The 17,094-nt window shown below is 33.8% G+C and overlaps 1 protein-coding gene across 2 annotated transcripts; it reads right to left on the reverse strand.

The window, feature by feature from the left end:
* Window positions 1-5,048: 5,048 nt before the first annotated feature.
* LOC132609200 (uncharacterized) lies at window positions 5,049-15,652 on the reverse strand. 2 transcript variants are annotated; one of them, XM_060323071.1, is made up of 5 exons: window positions 15,115-15,652; window positions 8,723-10,959; window positions 8,350-8,652; window positions 5,905-5,989; window positions 5,049-5,818 (listed from the first exon to the last, which is right to left on the reverse strand). In XM_060323071.1, exons 2-5 carry the CDS (start codon window positions 9,415-9,417, stop codon window positions 5,165-5,167), a joined length of 1,737 nt encoding a protein of 578 aa, XP_060179054.1. In that variant the 5' UTR covers window positions 9,418-10,959; window positions 15,115-15,652; the 3' UTR covers window positions 5,049-5,164. The 2 variants fall into 2 exon arrangements, with proteins under 2 accessions (XP_060179054.1, XP_060179055.1); XM_060323072.1 differs by lacking the exon at window positions 15,115-15,652 and adding an exon at window positions 14,210-14,303.
* Window positions 15,653-17,094: the final 1,442 nt, after the last annotated feature.

A 17,094-nucleotide genomic window follows, 5' to 3' on the forward strand; every position in this document is an offset into this window, starting at 1 on the left:
TAAAAAAAATGTGGACCCCATATTAAACACCATGCGTATTCGTAGCAAACACTAATATAATAAAGTTTTAAATACGGAGCACAAACTACAATGTTATATTAATCGTGTTTTGAACATAGTATCTCATATTGACAAAATCAAGCAATATATAAAATAAAATGAATCTCATATTAAAAAAATAAACAATGTCAAAAAAAAAGTGCAGACTTTATATTCTTGGCAAACACTAATATAATAAAATTTTAGATACGGAGCACAAATTACAATGTTATATCAATCGTATTTTGAACATAGTATATATGAAATAAAATAAAATTTGAGCCTCATATTAAACAGGCCCATAAAAAAAATTGTAAAACAAAATAATTGTGGGCCCCATATATATTAAAAAACAACTAATATTAAAAAAAATTGTGGGCCCCATATTAAACACCATCCAGTATTAAAAAAAAAAAGTGAAACCCACCAAATCCAAACTCACGGAAAAAAAAAGTGAACCCCATATTAATAAAATCAAGCAATATTAAAAAAAAAAAGTGAATCCCATATTAAAAAAACAAACAATGTTAAAAACAAAATTGTGGGCCCCATATTAAACACCGTGCGTATTCGCAGCAAACACTAATATAATAAAGTTTTAAATACGGAGCACAAACTACAATGTTTATATTAATCGTGTTTTGAACATAGTATCTCATATTGACAAAATCAAGCAATATAAAAAAAATGAATCACATATTAAACAAATAAACAATGTCAAAAAAAAAAGTGAAGACTTTGTATTCTTAGCAAACACTAATATAATAAAGTTTTAGATACGGAGCACAAATTACAATGTTATATCAATCGTGTTTTGAACATAGTGTATATATATATATTATATGCATAAAAATAGTACAAACTAATAATGTCCAAAAGGATGGGCCCCATATTAAACAACACCAAGCAATATAAAAAATAAAAAATAAAAAAAGAAGTAACTAAATAAAGCATGGGTTTAGACCCATGCTTCATCGCCCGTTGTCCCTTAAAAAAAAGGGTGGGCCCCATACTAAATAGCACCGAGGAATAAAAAAAAAGGAAGAAAAAAAAGTGGAACCCGCCACGTCCAAACTCACGGGAAAAGAAAAGTGCACCCCATATTAACAGAATCAAGCAATATTAAAAAAAAAAAAAGTGAATCCCATATTAATAAAACAAACAATGTTAATAAACAAATGCTTAGAAAATCAAACAATTAAATCAATAATGATAGACTCATTGCCACATGCGTATCAACCCATTAGTGGGAGCAAATGAAATTATTGTACAGTAACATACTTAAAAAACTTATATATTAAAATAAGATAGAATTTAATTATTTTTTTATTTTTTCCTTACTCTAATAAATGTGAAAATAATTGTGGGCCCCATATTAAACACCATGTGTATTCGTAGCAAACACTAATATAATAAAGTTTTAAATACGGAGCACAAACTACAATGTTATATTAATCATGTTTTGAACATAATATCCCATATTGACAAAATCAAGCAATATATATATAAAAAAAAATGAATCTCATATTAAAAAAATAAACAATGTCAAAAAAAAAAGTCCAGACTTTGTATTCTTAGCAAACACTAATATAATAAAGTTTTAGATACGGAGCACAAATTACAATGTTATATCAATCGTGTTTTGAACATAGCATATATATATATATATATATATATATTATATGCATAAAAATAGTGCAAACTAATAATGTCCAAAAGGGTGGGCCCCACACTAAACGACACCAAGCAATATAAAAAATAAAAAATAAAAAATAAGAAACTATATAAAGCATGGGTTTAGACCCATGCTTCATCGCCCGTTGTCCTTAAAAAAAAGGGTGGGCCCCATACTAAATAACACCAAGCAATAAAAAAAAAAAAGAAAAAAAGTGAAACTCACCACGTCCAAACTCACTGGAAAAAAAAGTGGACCCCATATTAACAGAATCAAGCAATATTAAAAAAAAATGCGAATCCCGTATTAATAAAACAAACAATGTTAAAAAACAAATGCTTAGAAAATCAAACAATTAAATCAATAATGATGGACTCATTGCCACAAAATCAAGCAATATCAAAAAAAAAAAAAAAAAGTGAACCCGATATTAAAAAAAAACTAATGTAAAAAAAAAAGTGCAGACTTTGTATTCGTAGTAAACACTAATATAATAAGTTTTTAGATACAGAGTACAAACTACAATGTTATATTAATCGTGTTTTAACATAGTATGTATATATATATATATATATATATATATATATATATAGTGCAAATTAATAATGTCAAAAAAAAAGTGCACCCCATATTAAAAAATCTAACAATATTCATGTAATTTCTAAAGTATCTCATTAAGTCAATAATGATGGATTCATTGCCGCGTGCATATCAATCCATTAGTGGGAGCAAATGAAATTTCTTTTCTTCAAAAGGTTAAGTAGTCAAACCATACAATTTTCTTTCTTTTTTTATATTAGCCTGAGATCTAATGTAGATATTAAACTGTTATATTTGTTATTCCGCCATGTCATTTATTTGTTATGTTTACTAAAATAAATATAATTAAAATATTTATATTTTAAAATAAGATAGAATTTAATTACTTTTTTATTTTTATTCTTACTCTAATAAATGTGAAAAGAGATTAATGTCGTCAAAAAAATATATCAAATGGAGATCAAATAATGAATAAGGTAAATTAGTCAAATTATAATTCTAATCGACGTTTTCTTAAAAAACCATCCAAAAGACAACATGACAAGTAAAATGAGCTAAACCGAGAATATTTACCAAAAATTAAAAAATAGTATTTCTTCGTTTAAATAGAAAATCAATTTAGAAAATCATTTTCTATTTTGTTCCGTTTTAAACATGTAAAATTAATTTAATAATTTGAATTAGAATTATCTAAATCGAAATTTGATAAAAAATAATAAGTATTTTACACCTTTAAATTAATCGAATTAAAATTGAAAGTATCAATTGATGCTTAAATATTGCTATTGTTTTATCTCAAAGAGAGGAAAATAGTTTCCTTTTAAACAAGTCTTCTCTTTTAAAAAGTATTAATAAATTTTCGTAGCAAACACGAATAAAATAAAGTTCTAGATACGGAGCACAAACTACAATGTTATGTTATATTAATTGTATTTTGAACATAGTATATATATATATATATATATATATATATATATATATATATATATAAACACAACTACTTATACATAGATACACTATAATCTGAAGTGTTGAGCCTGTGCGCAACACGGGCATAGGCCATCTAGTAATGTGGATATGTGCCGAGGAAAAGAATTAAGAGAAGTCTACGGAAGCATATTGCAAGTTCGTGCACGATCATAGGGGAGTAGTGCTCATGTAACGTTTATTAATATGTAAAATTGTCAATTTTGTTAGTGTAACTTATATATTCCAAAAATGTAAATAATTTTTTTATATTATCAAGTGAGAAAAAATATTTACAGATAATTTTTCATAAAAATGAGATTTATAATCATAAAATAAGACATGTTACATATACATTAGCCATAGTCATAGCTACCGCTGCCACCATATTTAGCAAACCCCATCTTTGAGCCATCAAACATGCAACAAAGATGTTTATAAAATGAAAAGAAAGTAGCTATAGTCATAACTATCGCGAGATGGTATTTCCTTCATTTCATAAATATCTGTATAAATTAAGTCGAACTGATTGAAATTCGTTTCGACTGAGTTATAAGATATTTTTACATACCTTGATTAAACACATACTTAACATTTTAATTTATTACATTCAAACTTAGGCAATACTTCCAAATTAATTTATTTCGCATGGTTTTGAAGTTGACGTGTCCTAAATGTGCATGCCGTAAATCATTTGACTCAAGTAAATAAGAGGAAGCTTCAATTTTATTCATATCAATGGTTATTACACTATAAGGCCTCATCAGTAAGGTAACTTATTCTAACATACATCTCGCTCTTATTGTAACTTTATCATAAACAAACACACACTTAAAACACAAGGTGTCTTCAAACTCCTCCTTGATCGTCTCTATTTGTGATAGTTTAAGAACCTTGTCCCTGCTATTAAGAGAATTAAGAAAACAAAAGATCACAATATAGTCATCTTGATTGGTAAGAACCATACTGACTTGTGAAAGAAAAAGTAGCCTATTCAAGAAATGAAATTCTAGATAAAGAGAAGTTATGTTGTTCAAGAATTGAAATTGGAATAACCACAATGTATATAACACAAGTTAACCAGATTTTATATTCAACTAATATAACACAGTTATAACTAGTAGTTTAATAAGCATATTTTTTATATATAAAAAGGAAAGTTTAAGAAGCATATAACTGAAAGTTCATTCCACTCGAATCATGTATTGACACATTAAATAAAGCTCTACTTTCATAAATCACACTCTTAACATTGTAAAACTTTTATAACATATGATTATATTCCATGAGCTTTACACGGATAATAATCTTATCAAAGAAAGAAGTTAGCATAAATATGTCCCACTCACAGATATACATATTTCATCGCGAGACAAGCAAATCTATCATGTTTCAAAAACTATTGAACATAATGCAGGCATCATTATTCTGAACTATGAGAATGGACCTAAATTAGCATTAAGAGTACTGAAAAATTACAACAAATCACCCAATAACATAGTGATTCATTATTCTGAACTATGAGAATGGACCTAAATTAGCATTAAGAGTACTGGAAAATTACAACAAATCACCCAATAACATAGTGATCCAAGAGGGTTTGAGAGAGAGTCAAAAATTATAATTTTCCTTTATAAGTAACAACTCTTAGATGAGTAATCTAAATAATTTCATATTGTTTCAAGAAATGCCAACTGAAATCATAATTAAATTACAATAAAGAGCAAACCTGGACCACTATTTTCAATCTCTGGAGTGGGATGTGCACTTTCTGCAAAAATCCGAGATGACCGTGACTTGATAGAAAGCTATTTCTTTGGTCACTGCATATCACTGTCCTCTATGTCAATATTCTCTTCTTCGCTTTCTTCATTCTACGACATATCTATTTGGTTGTCATCAATGAAATCATCTTCCTGATTATGCACACTTTTCTGAGCCTGTTCACTTGCGATTATAATTAATGCTTTGTGGTTCAACATTACCCCTATGTAAAGACACCACGATATCAATTTCTTGATCATCAGTATGCAACATATTAAATTCAAATTCCTCCTGTTGATAAGCTTCTCCATTCAGTAACACTTCATCTTCAACCTCTATACAACTATCATTATTTTCAGGCATATTATAAAGGTTGCGAGGATTTGTTTTTACAATGACAAGCCACTCTTTTTCAATCATATCATTCAAGTAGAAGACTTGTTCAGACTGAGATGCCAATACAAATGGCTCATCTGTACGCAAGGCACAACGAGTGTTCACACTTGTGAAACCGTATTTGTCAATCTTATATCTTTTTCCTAAGTGAGCCACATCCCACCAATGACACCTGAAGAGGTAAACTTTCCTATTTTCCCTATAAGACAACTCGTAAATGTCCTCTACTATGACATAATACTCCTGTTTAGAGTCTGAATCATCTCCTCTCACAAGAACTCCACAATTCTGCGTTTTCCTTCTCGACTCAAGCTCTTTTGTTTGGAATCTAAATCCATTCACCATCAATGCAGAGTAACGATGCACCACTGGTCCTGGACCAACTGCTAAGCTTAAAAGGTCATCACTTACATGTCCTTGTAGTGATAGTTGAAGGATCTACAAATAAAAACAACCAATTCATAACCAATAATATCATGGGATAAACACACTTATAATTCAATGTTATTTTATTAGACACCTACACGTGCACAAAACCAATCGGGTAAATCATCAGTATGGCTTTCATTTCCCATTGAACTTTGTCTTTCAATCCCTCTTTTGTGCTCCCTGAATTTTTGTAATAAAGGTAGTTAAAACAATGTAATTGACCCATTTAACTTTGAAACTGTACAATAGAAACAAACGTATTCCAGAAAAACTGCATAAATAACATGGTCCATATGCAAACATGCTGCAGAAATAGAACCCGTTATATCATGTCATCTTCAAATTTCATTTGACGTAGACTAGAAAAGAAATATACTCCAGAAACTTGCAATCACTAACTCCATAAAGTTGGTCAAAAAACAATAGAGCTACAGGGATGGATAGTTTTAGGTGTTTCTTTAAGTCACCAAACGCAAATTACAGAAGACAAAAAACTCTCGGCATCCAAAAAATACTCCAAAGAAGCATTATTCTAATTTATAGCACATTAAAATAAGAAACAAGAATAACACTACAATCAATACCTAAATTTTTTACTTTAGGTGAAACAGAACTCTCGAATCCATTTCCTACTAAGTGTATCTAACATCAATGTCACTTTATCTAACAATATTGCTAATAGTATATATTAATTGATGCATATATATATATATATATATATATATAACATATAAAGTTTCACATAAAGATGATGAACAACAAAACCCAACTGAATCGCAATCATTCGACAATTATATAGCAAATTACTGGAAAAAATATGACAACAACAACAACCACCCAGTGAAATCCCACAACGTGGGGTCTGGGGAGGGTAGAGTGTGCGCAGACCTTAATCCTACCAAGGTAGGACGGCTGTTTCCGAAAGACCCTCGGCTCAATAAAAAGCATAAAAAGAGGTCAGATAAGGCTAAGAGATTCAAAGCGATATGGAAATGAAATAACGCAAGCGACACAGATAACATAAGATAATCAAAGCATAGGAAATAACAGATAATAGCAGAAATCAGAGCACAAGAAATTATGAAATTATACTGCAATAATACGACTGCTAATAAGAAAGTAACGAGACTATCTACTAGCCTTCTACCCTAATTTGGGTCCTCCAAACCCTCCTATCTAAGGTCATGTCCTCAGTAAGCTGTAACTACGCCATGTCGTGTCTAATTACCTCTCCTCAATACTTCTTCGGCCCACCCCTACCTCGCCTGAAACCATCCATGGCCAACCTCTCACACCTCCGCACTGGAGCATCTGTGTCTCTCCTCTTCATATGCCCAAACCATCTCAATCTCACTTCTCGCATCTTATCTTCCACCGAGGCCACTCCTACCTTGTCCCGAATATCCTCATTCCTAATCCTATCACTCCTGATGTGGCCACACATCCATCTCAACATTCTCATCTCAGCAACTTTCATCTTTTGAACGTGAGAGATCTTAACTGACCAACACTCCGCCCCATACAACATAGTCGGTCTAACCACCACTTTGTAGAACTTGCCCTTAAGTTGTGGTGGCACCTTCTTGTCACATAGCACTACGGAAGCAAGCCTCCATTTCATCCACCCTGCCCCAATACGATGTGTGACATCATCATCAATCTCCCCGCTGCCTTGCATAATAGACCCAAGATACTTGAAACTACTTTTCTTCTGGATGGCTTGGGTACCAAGCCTCACTTCCAAGCCAGCCTCCTGAGGTGCTTCACTGAACTTACACTCTAAGTACTCTGTCTTGGTCCTACTCAGCTTAAACCCTTTAGACTCCAGAGTATGTCTCCAAAACCTCTAGCTTAGCGTTAACTCCGCTACGAGTCTCATCGATCAGGACTATGTCATCCGCGAAAAGCATACACCATGGCACCTCACCTTGAATTTGCCGCGTCAATCCATCCATCACCAAGGCAAATAAAAACGGACTTAGAGCTGATCCTTGATGCAATCCCATCACAACTGGAAAGTGCTCTGAGTCTCCTCCTACTGTCCTTACCCTAGTTTTGGCTCCCTCATACATGTCCTTGATCACCATAATGTACGCCACAGGTACACCTTTAGCCTCCAAGCATCTCCATAGGATCTCTCTTGGAACTTTGTCGTAAGCCTTTTCTAGGTTGATGAATACCATGTGTAAGTCCCTCTTCCTCTCCCTATACTGCTCCACCAGTCTCCTCACAAGATGGATGGCTTCTGTAGTTGGGCATCCCGACATGAATCCGAACTGGTTCTCTGAAATAGACACGTCTCTCCTCACCCTCATCTCCACCACCCTTTCCTACACTTTCATAGTATGGCTTAGCAGCTTGTACTGGAAAAAATATGAAAATCCACAAAATGGGGAAGAGAAAAAATAAGAGAAATATCTGTCTAAAAAAAGAGAAATAGATTACATATAGTAGTTGTCGATGGGATAAGCCAAAAGCTCGGACCAAATTGAAGCACCGATTTAACTTTGAAAAAATGTTGGAATTAATTGAAAACTTACTCTATGAATGGCCAAACCTCTTCACAATTTTGAAGCACATACATGCCTAGTTGTTTGAACTCATGACGAGATAATTCAGCGATATCTGAACCACCTTTTGGTCGCCCACTATCTTTAAATATAGACATCTCACCATTTGACACAGATTCATCATCATTCCTAGAAGGTCTATTGAATTTAGTTGAGATATTCTTTAAGTATCGTGAGCAAAATGTGAGACATTCTTCTGCCAAATAACCTTCTGCAATAGAACCTTCAGGACCAGCTAAGTTGCGAACATATGACTTAAGTATCCGTAAATACCTGTATCCAAATGACTGGTTAGTATAATGTGTCATTCTAAAACTATATTCAAATTAATAGAAAGAAATACCTTTCAAAAGGATACATCCATCGATATTGAACTGGTCTACCAAGCTTTGCCTCTCTTACCAAGTGCATTGGCAAATGAACCATGACATCAATGAACGCCGGAGGAAAAACAATTTCAAATTTGCACAATGTGATAGCAATTTGAGCCTCTAGGATATCAAGATCTTCAATTGTCAGGCACTTAGAGCACAAATTCTTGAAAATTAGGCCCAACTCTATAATTGGTTCAGACACTTCCTTAGGTAGCAAACCAAGTATTGCTACTGGAAAAATTTCTTGTGACAATACATGGTGATCATGACATTTTAATCCATGTATCTTTTTATCCTGGATGTTGACACACCTTGAAATGTTAGATGAAAAGGCATCAGGAACCTTAAAATTGGCTAAGAAGTTGCATACCTTCAACTTCTCTTGCGGGGACAATGCATAACATGTTGTCGGCAACAAAATATTATTCCCATCCTTAATTGGATGTAACCCTTGCCTGATGCCAAGGTCCACCAAATCATATCTACTTTTTAATGTGTCCTTTGTCTTCCCAACTATATTCATAATAGTTGATACAATGTTGTCGGATACATTTCTTTCTATATGCATCACATCAAGGTTATGTCGTAACAAAAGAGTCTCCCGATAAGGCAATTGAAAAAAAAATACTTTTCTTCCTCCAATTATAAGCATCTTTGAGAACATCACGCTTTCGCTTCTGGACTATACCATAAGTCACATTTCTCAAACCTTGTAATTGTGTCAGTGCTTTATCACCTGTTAAAGGATTAGGTGCAACCCCTATCTCCAGTTTCCCATCAAATAACCTCCTATTTTTATGCCATGGATGATCCATTGGAAGGAAGCGACAATGACCCATATAACACAACTTATTATGCAAGGAAATAGATTGTGTATCTTTATGGAAACACGGATATGCAAGCTTACCTTTGGTCGACCATCCCGAGAGGTTTCCATATGCAGGAAAGTCATTGATTGTCCATATGACAGCCACACGCATCATAAAATTAGATTGTGAGTATCATCATAGGTCTCCACTCCGTTCCATAATTCTTTTAACTCTTCAATCATTGGCTGTAAGTATACATCTATATTATTACCTGGACACTTAGGGCCTGGAATAAGAAGTGTCATCATGAAATATGAATTCTTCATGCAATCCCATGGTGGAAAATTGTATGGAACTAGTACGGCTGGCCAAATACTATGACTGGTACTCATGTTTCCGTAAGGTTGGAACCCGTCACTTGCTAAACCTAATCAAACATTTCTTAGTTCTGCTGCAAAAGTGGGATGTCGCTCGTCAAAAGATTTCCATGCCATGGAGTCTGAGGGATGTCTCAACACACCATCAACAATACGTTCCTCTTTGTGCCACCTCATTTTTTTTTACGTCTCTCTTGCCATGTACAATCTCTGCAATCTTGGTTTCATTGGAAAATGTCGCAAGACTTTATTAGCTACTTTCTTGCCTTTATTTTCTTTTGACTTCCATCTTGACTTACTGCACTTAGGACATGATTGGGCATTGGCATACTCACGCCAATATAAGATACAATCGTTCTCAGATGCATCTATTTTGGTGTACCCCAAGCCTAAATCTTGAAGCACTTTCTTTGCATCATAGAAAGAATTAGGTACGAATGACCCCTCCGGAAGAACTTCTTTAAAGAAGCTCAACAATGCATCCACGCATTCGTTGCTCCAGTGACTAAGACACTTCAAGTGAAGTAGCCTAACTACAAAAGAAAACTTTGACACTTTTTTACAACCAGGATATAGCTCTGTCTCAGCATCTTCCAACAATTTGTAGAATATTTTTGCTTGCACATTTGGCTCTTCATTGTCCCTTGGTAGATTATTCATATCCTCCATATTCGAATACCCAAAAGCATCATAAATCATTTCAGGAATATTATCCTCTTCAATTGTGTCATCCTGCACTTCATCATTTTGTGTAACATTAGAATTTTCAACTCTTACTAACACTTCCCCATGCAAGTCCCACACATTGTAACTCTCCCAAAAACCCTTCCCGAATAGGTCTCTTCTTACTTGGATTTTTGTCTTGAACTGGGTATTTCCACACCCTTTACAAGGGCATCGAATCGTTGTGCTCACATTTGGTTGACTGTATGCCCAATTAAGGAAGTTGTCTATCCCTTCAATATATCTTCCGTCACATCTATTCTTGACATTTAACCAACTTTTATCCATCTTTATTTCCTACAAAAAGAAATTCAACCGATTAATCAATAAATAGTGTGAGGTGATAAATAATCACAACAAACTAAGTTATATAGGCATGTGAAAAACAATTTAAGTTCATATATACGAATGTGCAAAGCGACTCTCAAACATAGCCTGTATAAGGAAACAATAGTTGCTGCCGAAAACAGTAGTTAATTCCTATTAGTTACATAGTTGTTGTACAAAAGGAAATGATTCAGCTATTGCATACAAAAAAAATAGTAGATGCTACCTGCTAAAAGGTTTAGACAGAGAAATCAAAGTTTAAGCAAGCAAATTATAGGCATAGAAATCATGTTATTAAGGTGTTGGATAGTGGAAAAGTGATTGGCAATGTTAAGGATCTCTACAGGTGGAAAACTAATAAAAATAAGCAAGTAACTATTGATGACAATTCTCAGAAACAACTTGCTTTTGCAACAGAGAAATTGAATGGAAAAAATAATGCAGCAAATCAGGTTGCCTCGGTTAAACATAGTGTTGTTGAAACTTCTAATAATTTCGCAACATTGGGAGAGGTGGAAGGTGATCATGAAGGGAAGGTTGTTGATGTTGATAAAGAGGCTGTGGATGGAGATGTACAACTGCATGGTTCAGCTAGTATGCCAGTGGTGGAGAATTTGATTCAGATTGATGGAAAGCAACCATCTTCAGTTGCTCCAGTGGATGCAACTATTGTTACTGCTGCAGCACCTATTCAAAAGGAGCATGTCTCAAGGAAAAAAACAATTGGTGAGACCAATGCAAGTGAGCAACAGCAGTTGGTCGAAACACCTGCAGCTATAACTTGTCTAGAGGTTGCTAATGTGGCTAAAGGAAATCAGCTTGTTGAGGCACCTCTGGTGCAAGAAGGTACAACACCTACAATCACAATTGATGCAGAAGTACTTAAAGGTGTGAAGAAGTTGTTAAACATTAATGCAACTATCTTTACACCTGGAATGAAAAAACAAACACCTTCTAAGAATTTGCAGCTGGTGGAGTCTTCTGATAATAGGTAAATTGAGGAGTTTGTTACTGTGAATAAGGCTTGCCAAGATGTGCCTCCTACCACTTTTATTAATGATAATGACAGAAGTGGGGATAGGATTTTGTGGAGTGATCAGGTGGAGGAGGATATAGAAGAAGGTGAAATTTCAGTAGCTAAAATCAGCTGAGCCAGAGCAGTCACCAGATTCTATTTCATCCTCACAAGAAGTTTATGCAATGTTTGACAATGCTCCAGATGATGATGATGCTGTTAACAAAGGAAAAATAGCACTGCCAGTCAAAAATTCAGCAGCTGATACTCATTTAGCTGTTGATGCTGCAGATATGATCCAAGAGGGACATAAGGTGCAAAAAGATGAAATTCATCATGAAGGCAAAGCACAGATGACTCCATGTGCTAGTATTCACAATGACAATGAAAAATCAGATGATGTGGTGTCAGGTTCTGTAAGTAGTAGTATTAAAACTCCTGTGCAAAAGCAGAAAGAGCCAGCTCTGAAGGAGGTAAACAGTAGTGCACATTAGAAGAAACACAAGGGCATGTCAAGTTCTAAGCAGAAACAGGTTATGCAACATGAACTTACAACTAGTGCAAAGGTTCAGTGCCAAGAATTGGTCTCTCAATAACAAAATAGTACATGCAATGCAGGAGAAAACCAGAGGAAAATAGTGCAACATGACCCTAAAAACAAGTCTCAAGGAAATTTGCAAATAACAGTACCATTGGGTGAAGAGGCTAGAGTGGATATGGATGAGGAATCTACTGCACAAAATTTCTCATTATTTTAGTATTATCATTTGTAATATCATCACAAAATGTGTTATAAACTCTGTGATGATCATAGCGTATTTGGTCATTTCAAGTTCTTATTTTTTACATTCTTGCTAGAAGTAGAGGTTTTTTCTTTGCCTCAATAGGATTAGTAAGGTAAGGCCTAGCCCCCCTTACTTGTACTTTTTCTGTTGTGGTTTGCTTTTTAGAAAATAAATAAAATAGCCGTAGGCACCAAAAATGCGTAGTGGAATTTGCCAAAAAAAAAAGAAGGTTTAGACAGGAACTTTTTATTAAGCAAGACTACTTTTTTGAAGATTTATGCAAGACTCCTTTATTAGCTTAATTTGAACCTATTAATAATATTCAAAAATCAATAATTAAAAATAAACAAATCTACACACCATAGCAGTAGCAAAAGAAGTGAAACAAACAAAGAAGGAAAAGGAAGACAAGGTAGATAGTGCTCTCCTTGTTTCACCTAGATTGGAAAATAAAGTCCAACATTTACTAAAATTCTAAAACTGATAACTGGTTGAGTAAATGAAGCCATAAGTTGAAAATGAAATAGTGTAAGAGTACAAAGGTGCCGTTTGGCCTTAAAAATTATTCACTTTTTTACGGAATTTTTTTTCACTTTTTTTACTTTTGGGCGTTTGGCCATAAATATTCCGAATACAACTTGAAGTTGTATTCCGGAATAGCAAAAACTCAAAAAACTTGTTTTTAAAACAAAAATCACTTTTTTACAACTACATTTCACCAAAAACTACAATTTCAAAAATTATGGCCAAACACAACTCCAACTTCAAAAATTCCAAAAAAAAAGTGAATTTGTTTTTGGTATTTATGACCAAACGGCACCAAAATATCCAGCCATAAAAGCAAGCAGCTTGTATTCAACTTTAAAATATGAACTAAATTCGCCTTTTTGTTGCCTTTCACTAGAGTGGTGAATGAAAATTGCTTGGCCTTCAACATTACTCTATTCATTTTCTACAATACGTAAAGAACTCAAGATCATAAAGATATTCACACGACTGTCCAATCTCAATACAAGTACTTATGGCAAGAGTTCCAGGGAAGTCAAAACAAAAAAGCAAACTTGAGCCATTTGGGAAAGCAAACTCCAGAAAATAATGGCCTGCATATACATACATCTTCTATAAAAATAAAAATAAATAATCAATATCCATAAGCTGCACGAAATTTGAAAATCAGCCTTTCACATCAAACACAACAGAAATACGAAATCCAAAAAGGGAATTGTATTCAACTGACTCCACAAAAGAAATCAAGTTATTAGAGCATTTTTTTACCCAACATAAACATAAGCAGAATTACAATAGAAATATCAAAACCTTACAAAATTCCTATGAAGGACAAAGTAGAGAAACATGAAAATTAAATAATTGATCTAATGAGATCACATAAGAAACACCAAGAGCATAGCAGATAACGAACCTTTACAACAAATCATAAGAATTCCGTGTTGCTCCAACCAACCTTAAATTAAAGTCAAACTCATTTATCTGACCTCGAATCTACCCACTGCCCCCCCCCCCCCCCCCCCTCCACAAAACCCACACACCCCCATTTATCAACTTCAAATCTCTTTCACCATACAACACATATCACACACAAATACATATCCCATAAAAGCAACAATCCTGCCAAAGAACTATCTCAAATCTTTTCAAGAATCCAAAATTCTCAATCAAAATTCAAAATTTTACTCATCTGGGTACATCTAGACTACCAAACACAAACCCATATGATAGAATCAAAAAAAATCATGAACCCATTACTTGAATGATGCAAGATGTGCAACGAAAGAGAGGTACTTTACAAGGAAAGAGAGTAACTTTTAAAATATTAGTGATCTGGTGACCTTATATCTCAACCATCAAACTCACTAAATAAACCCAAACATTAATATAAATCAAAGTTCAGTACTTTACATCATCTTAATAATTTTATTCTTAACTATATATAATCTCATAATAACATTTCAAACCATGAATACCTAAATCCCACGACCGGTAGGTCCTGGGTTCGAGTCACACTGGAGGGGAAGTGTGAAAACACTATAAATCCTCCTAAATGGGGTGGGAAAAAAAAAAATACCTAAATCCCAAAAATCAAAACCCCACAAATGGCCACCCAAATACGCCTTTTTCAACCTCTTCAATTTCTCCCACTTCAACTCAAACAAATACCATATTTCAAACAAAAAACCCATAAATCCAGCTGTCTCCAATCTTAACCCGTAGAAGCTTTTGTCACCGCAAAGTAAAGAAAAAAAGAAAAGCAAAGCGATAAACCATAGAACTAAAACAATGATTTAAGAAATAAAGAAAGAAACTAACCAAATATAGTGTGTAGAGAGAAGCAAAATCAGGTTCAAGACATGATTTCTTCAACGAAAATGTCAACTTAGAAAGAAATCGTTGTTGGCTTTTTGAATTTTGCATATGGATTATGGTTATATTGAGGGAAGAGTAGAGCGGAAAATGGATGAAAATCGACCCAAATAAAGGTTCTGTTTGTTTTTTTCCTCTTATTGTTTTTACTGTCCATTTTTGGTGACTTTTCATTTTTTTTTCAATTGAACTTTTAGTGGCGACCTAGTCGTCACAATAACCTATTACTGGCAACATAGTATAAGTCGCCCCAAAAACTTTTGGAGCCAAACTTTTCTTTAGCGGGAACGTGAATTTTAGTCCTATTTTGGTACATATTAGTGGCGATCTATTCAAGGTCGCTACTAAAAGCATATTTTCAGTGGCGACTTTAAAGGTCGCTGCAAATGCTCTGTGTTTGTGGCAACTTTATATAGTCGCTACAAAGTGGCAACAAATAAAGTCGCCACTGAGCACCGCAACTAAAAACCATATTTCTTGTAGTGTATAATGGTTAATATCCTTTTTTATTTTATTTATTAATTTATGACTTTTTAAGATAAATATTGGCCTTTTAAGTACCATTACTTGTCTTAAAACTCTTTTGATCATGTGCTCAATGGATGGGGACTCTCATATAATGTATTAAAGTGTTATTATAATGACTAAATAGTGGCATGTCCTTTTATTTATTTTATTTTATTTATTTATGAATTTTTAGACAAATATTGTCCTTGATCTATATATAACATGTGGATAATTATTGATCATGCGGGAAGTCGAGCCTAATTAATAATTGTTAGTTATTGACAACGATCGGTTTATGGTATACCTATCCACAATCCCTTAGATTTGTGAAATTTGGGGTTTGGTGTTTGGCGTTTGGGGTTGGGGTTTGAGTTTTTTTTTTAAAGAAAAACAATTTTCCATTAGACTAGTGCAAATTCAGCATGCTTTTCATCCCAACGGTCGCCTGTATTTCTCTGGTTTATCATCGACCAAAATGGTCTAAAATTGTCCTAAGCAGTGAGTTATTATAAGCTAAGGTGGTTTATTTTCGGTTTGGCTTATAATTGACCCAGCACACCTTACTTTATTTCGACTGACGGACCACAAATTTCTCTACAACAGTAATAAAACAAAAAATTCTTATATTTATAACGTTAACAATACATCCTTCCCTATATAAAACCGACCAAAAGTCAAACTACTCCATTGTCTTTTTTCTTGATCAAACACCTCCCTTCTCAGATACATAACCATCATTCTCAACTCTACTATAAACTCTGTCTCCTTCATCACCATCAATACTACACTCATTAATGGAGTCTGAGTAGGACTCACTCTCAGCTTCTGCACTTCTTTTTCTTTTTACATCTCGGCTAGCTTCTTCACCTCTTCTTTTTTTATCTTTACGATCCGTAGTAGAACGGGTTAGAACAATATCACCATAACGGGGGAGTATTTTTCCTCTTCCTCCTCTAAACCTAGGCATTTATACGATCTATATATAAACAATGCAGACTTTGTTGAACCACGGTATAAGAACCATCACTCTCAACTCTCAACAGTATCTGAACCATATGTAGCTGAACCATCCTGAACGGGGACGTGGCGGTTGTATCTGAACCATCCTCAAATAGGGACTTTATTTTGCCTGCTTTTCAGATAGGGAATAAGAATAATCGACCAAAAGTCTATTAATCGACCATAATTTACAAAAAGCAAAAACACAAAAAGAAAGATCGAAACAAGCAAAGTAAGTATAAATAACACACATTTCGACGGAAAACACAAGGAAAACTTCAAATATTTTGGGAAAAAACAGAACTTTATGAACACTAGATTTTTATCAAGATCGGAAAAAAAAAATTAATCACACCATACTTTTAAATAGGCAATACGGATCTTACAATGATTCGCCACTGATGCAAAGTTAATTAACAT

Source organism: Lycium barbarum, chromosome 9 (genome assembly GCF_019175385.1).
Source record: "Lycium barbarum isolate Lr01 chromosome 9, ASM1917538v2, whole genome shotgun sequence".
Taxonomy (NCBI): domain Eukaryota; kingdom Viridiplantae; phylum Streptophyta; class Magnoliopsida; order Solanales; family Solanaceae; genus Lycium; species Lycium barbarum.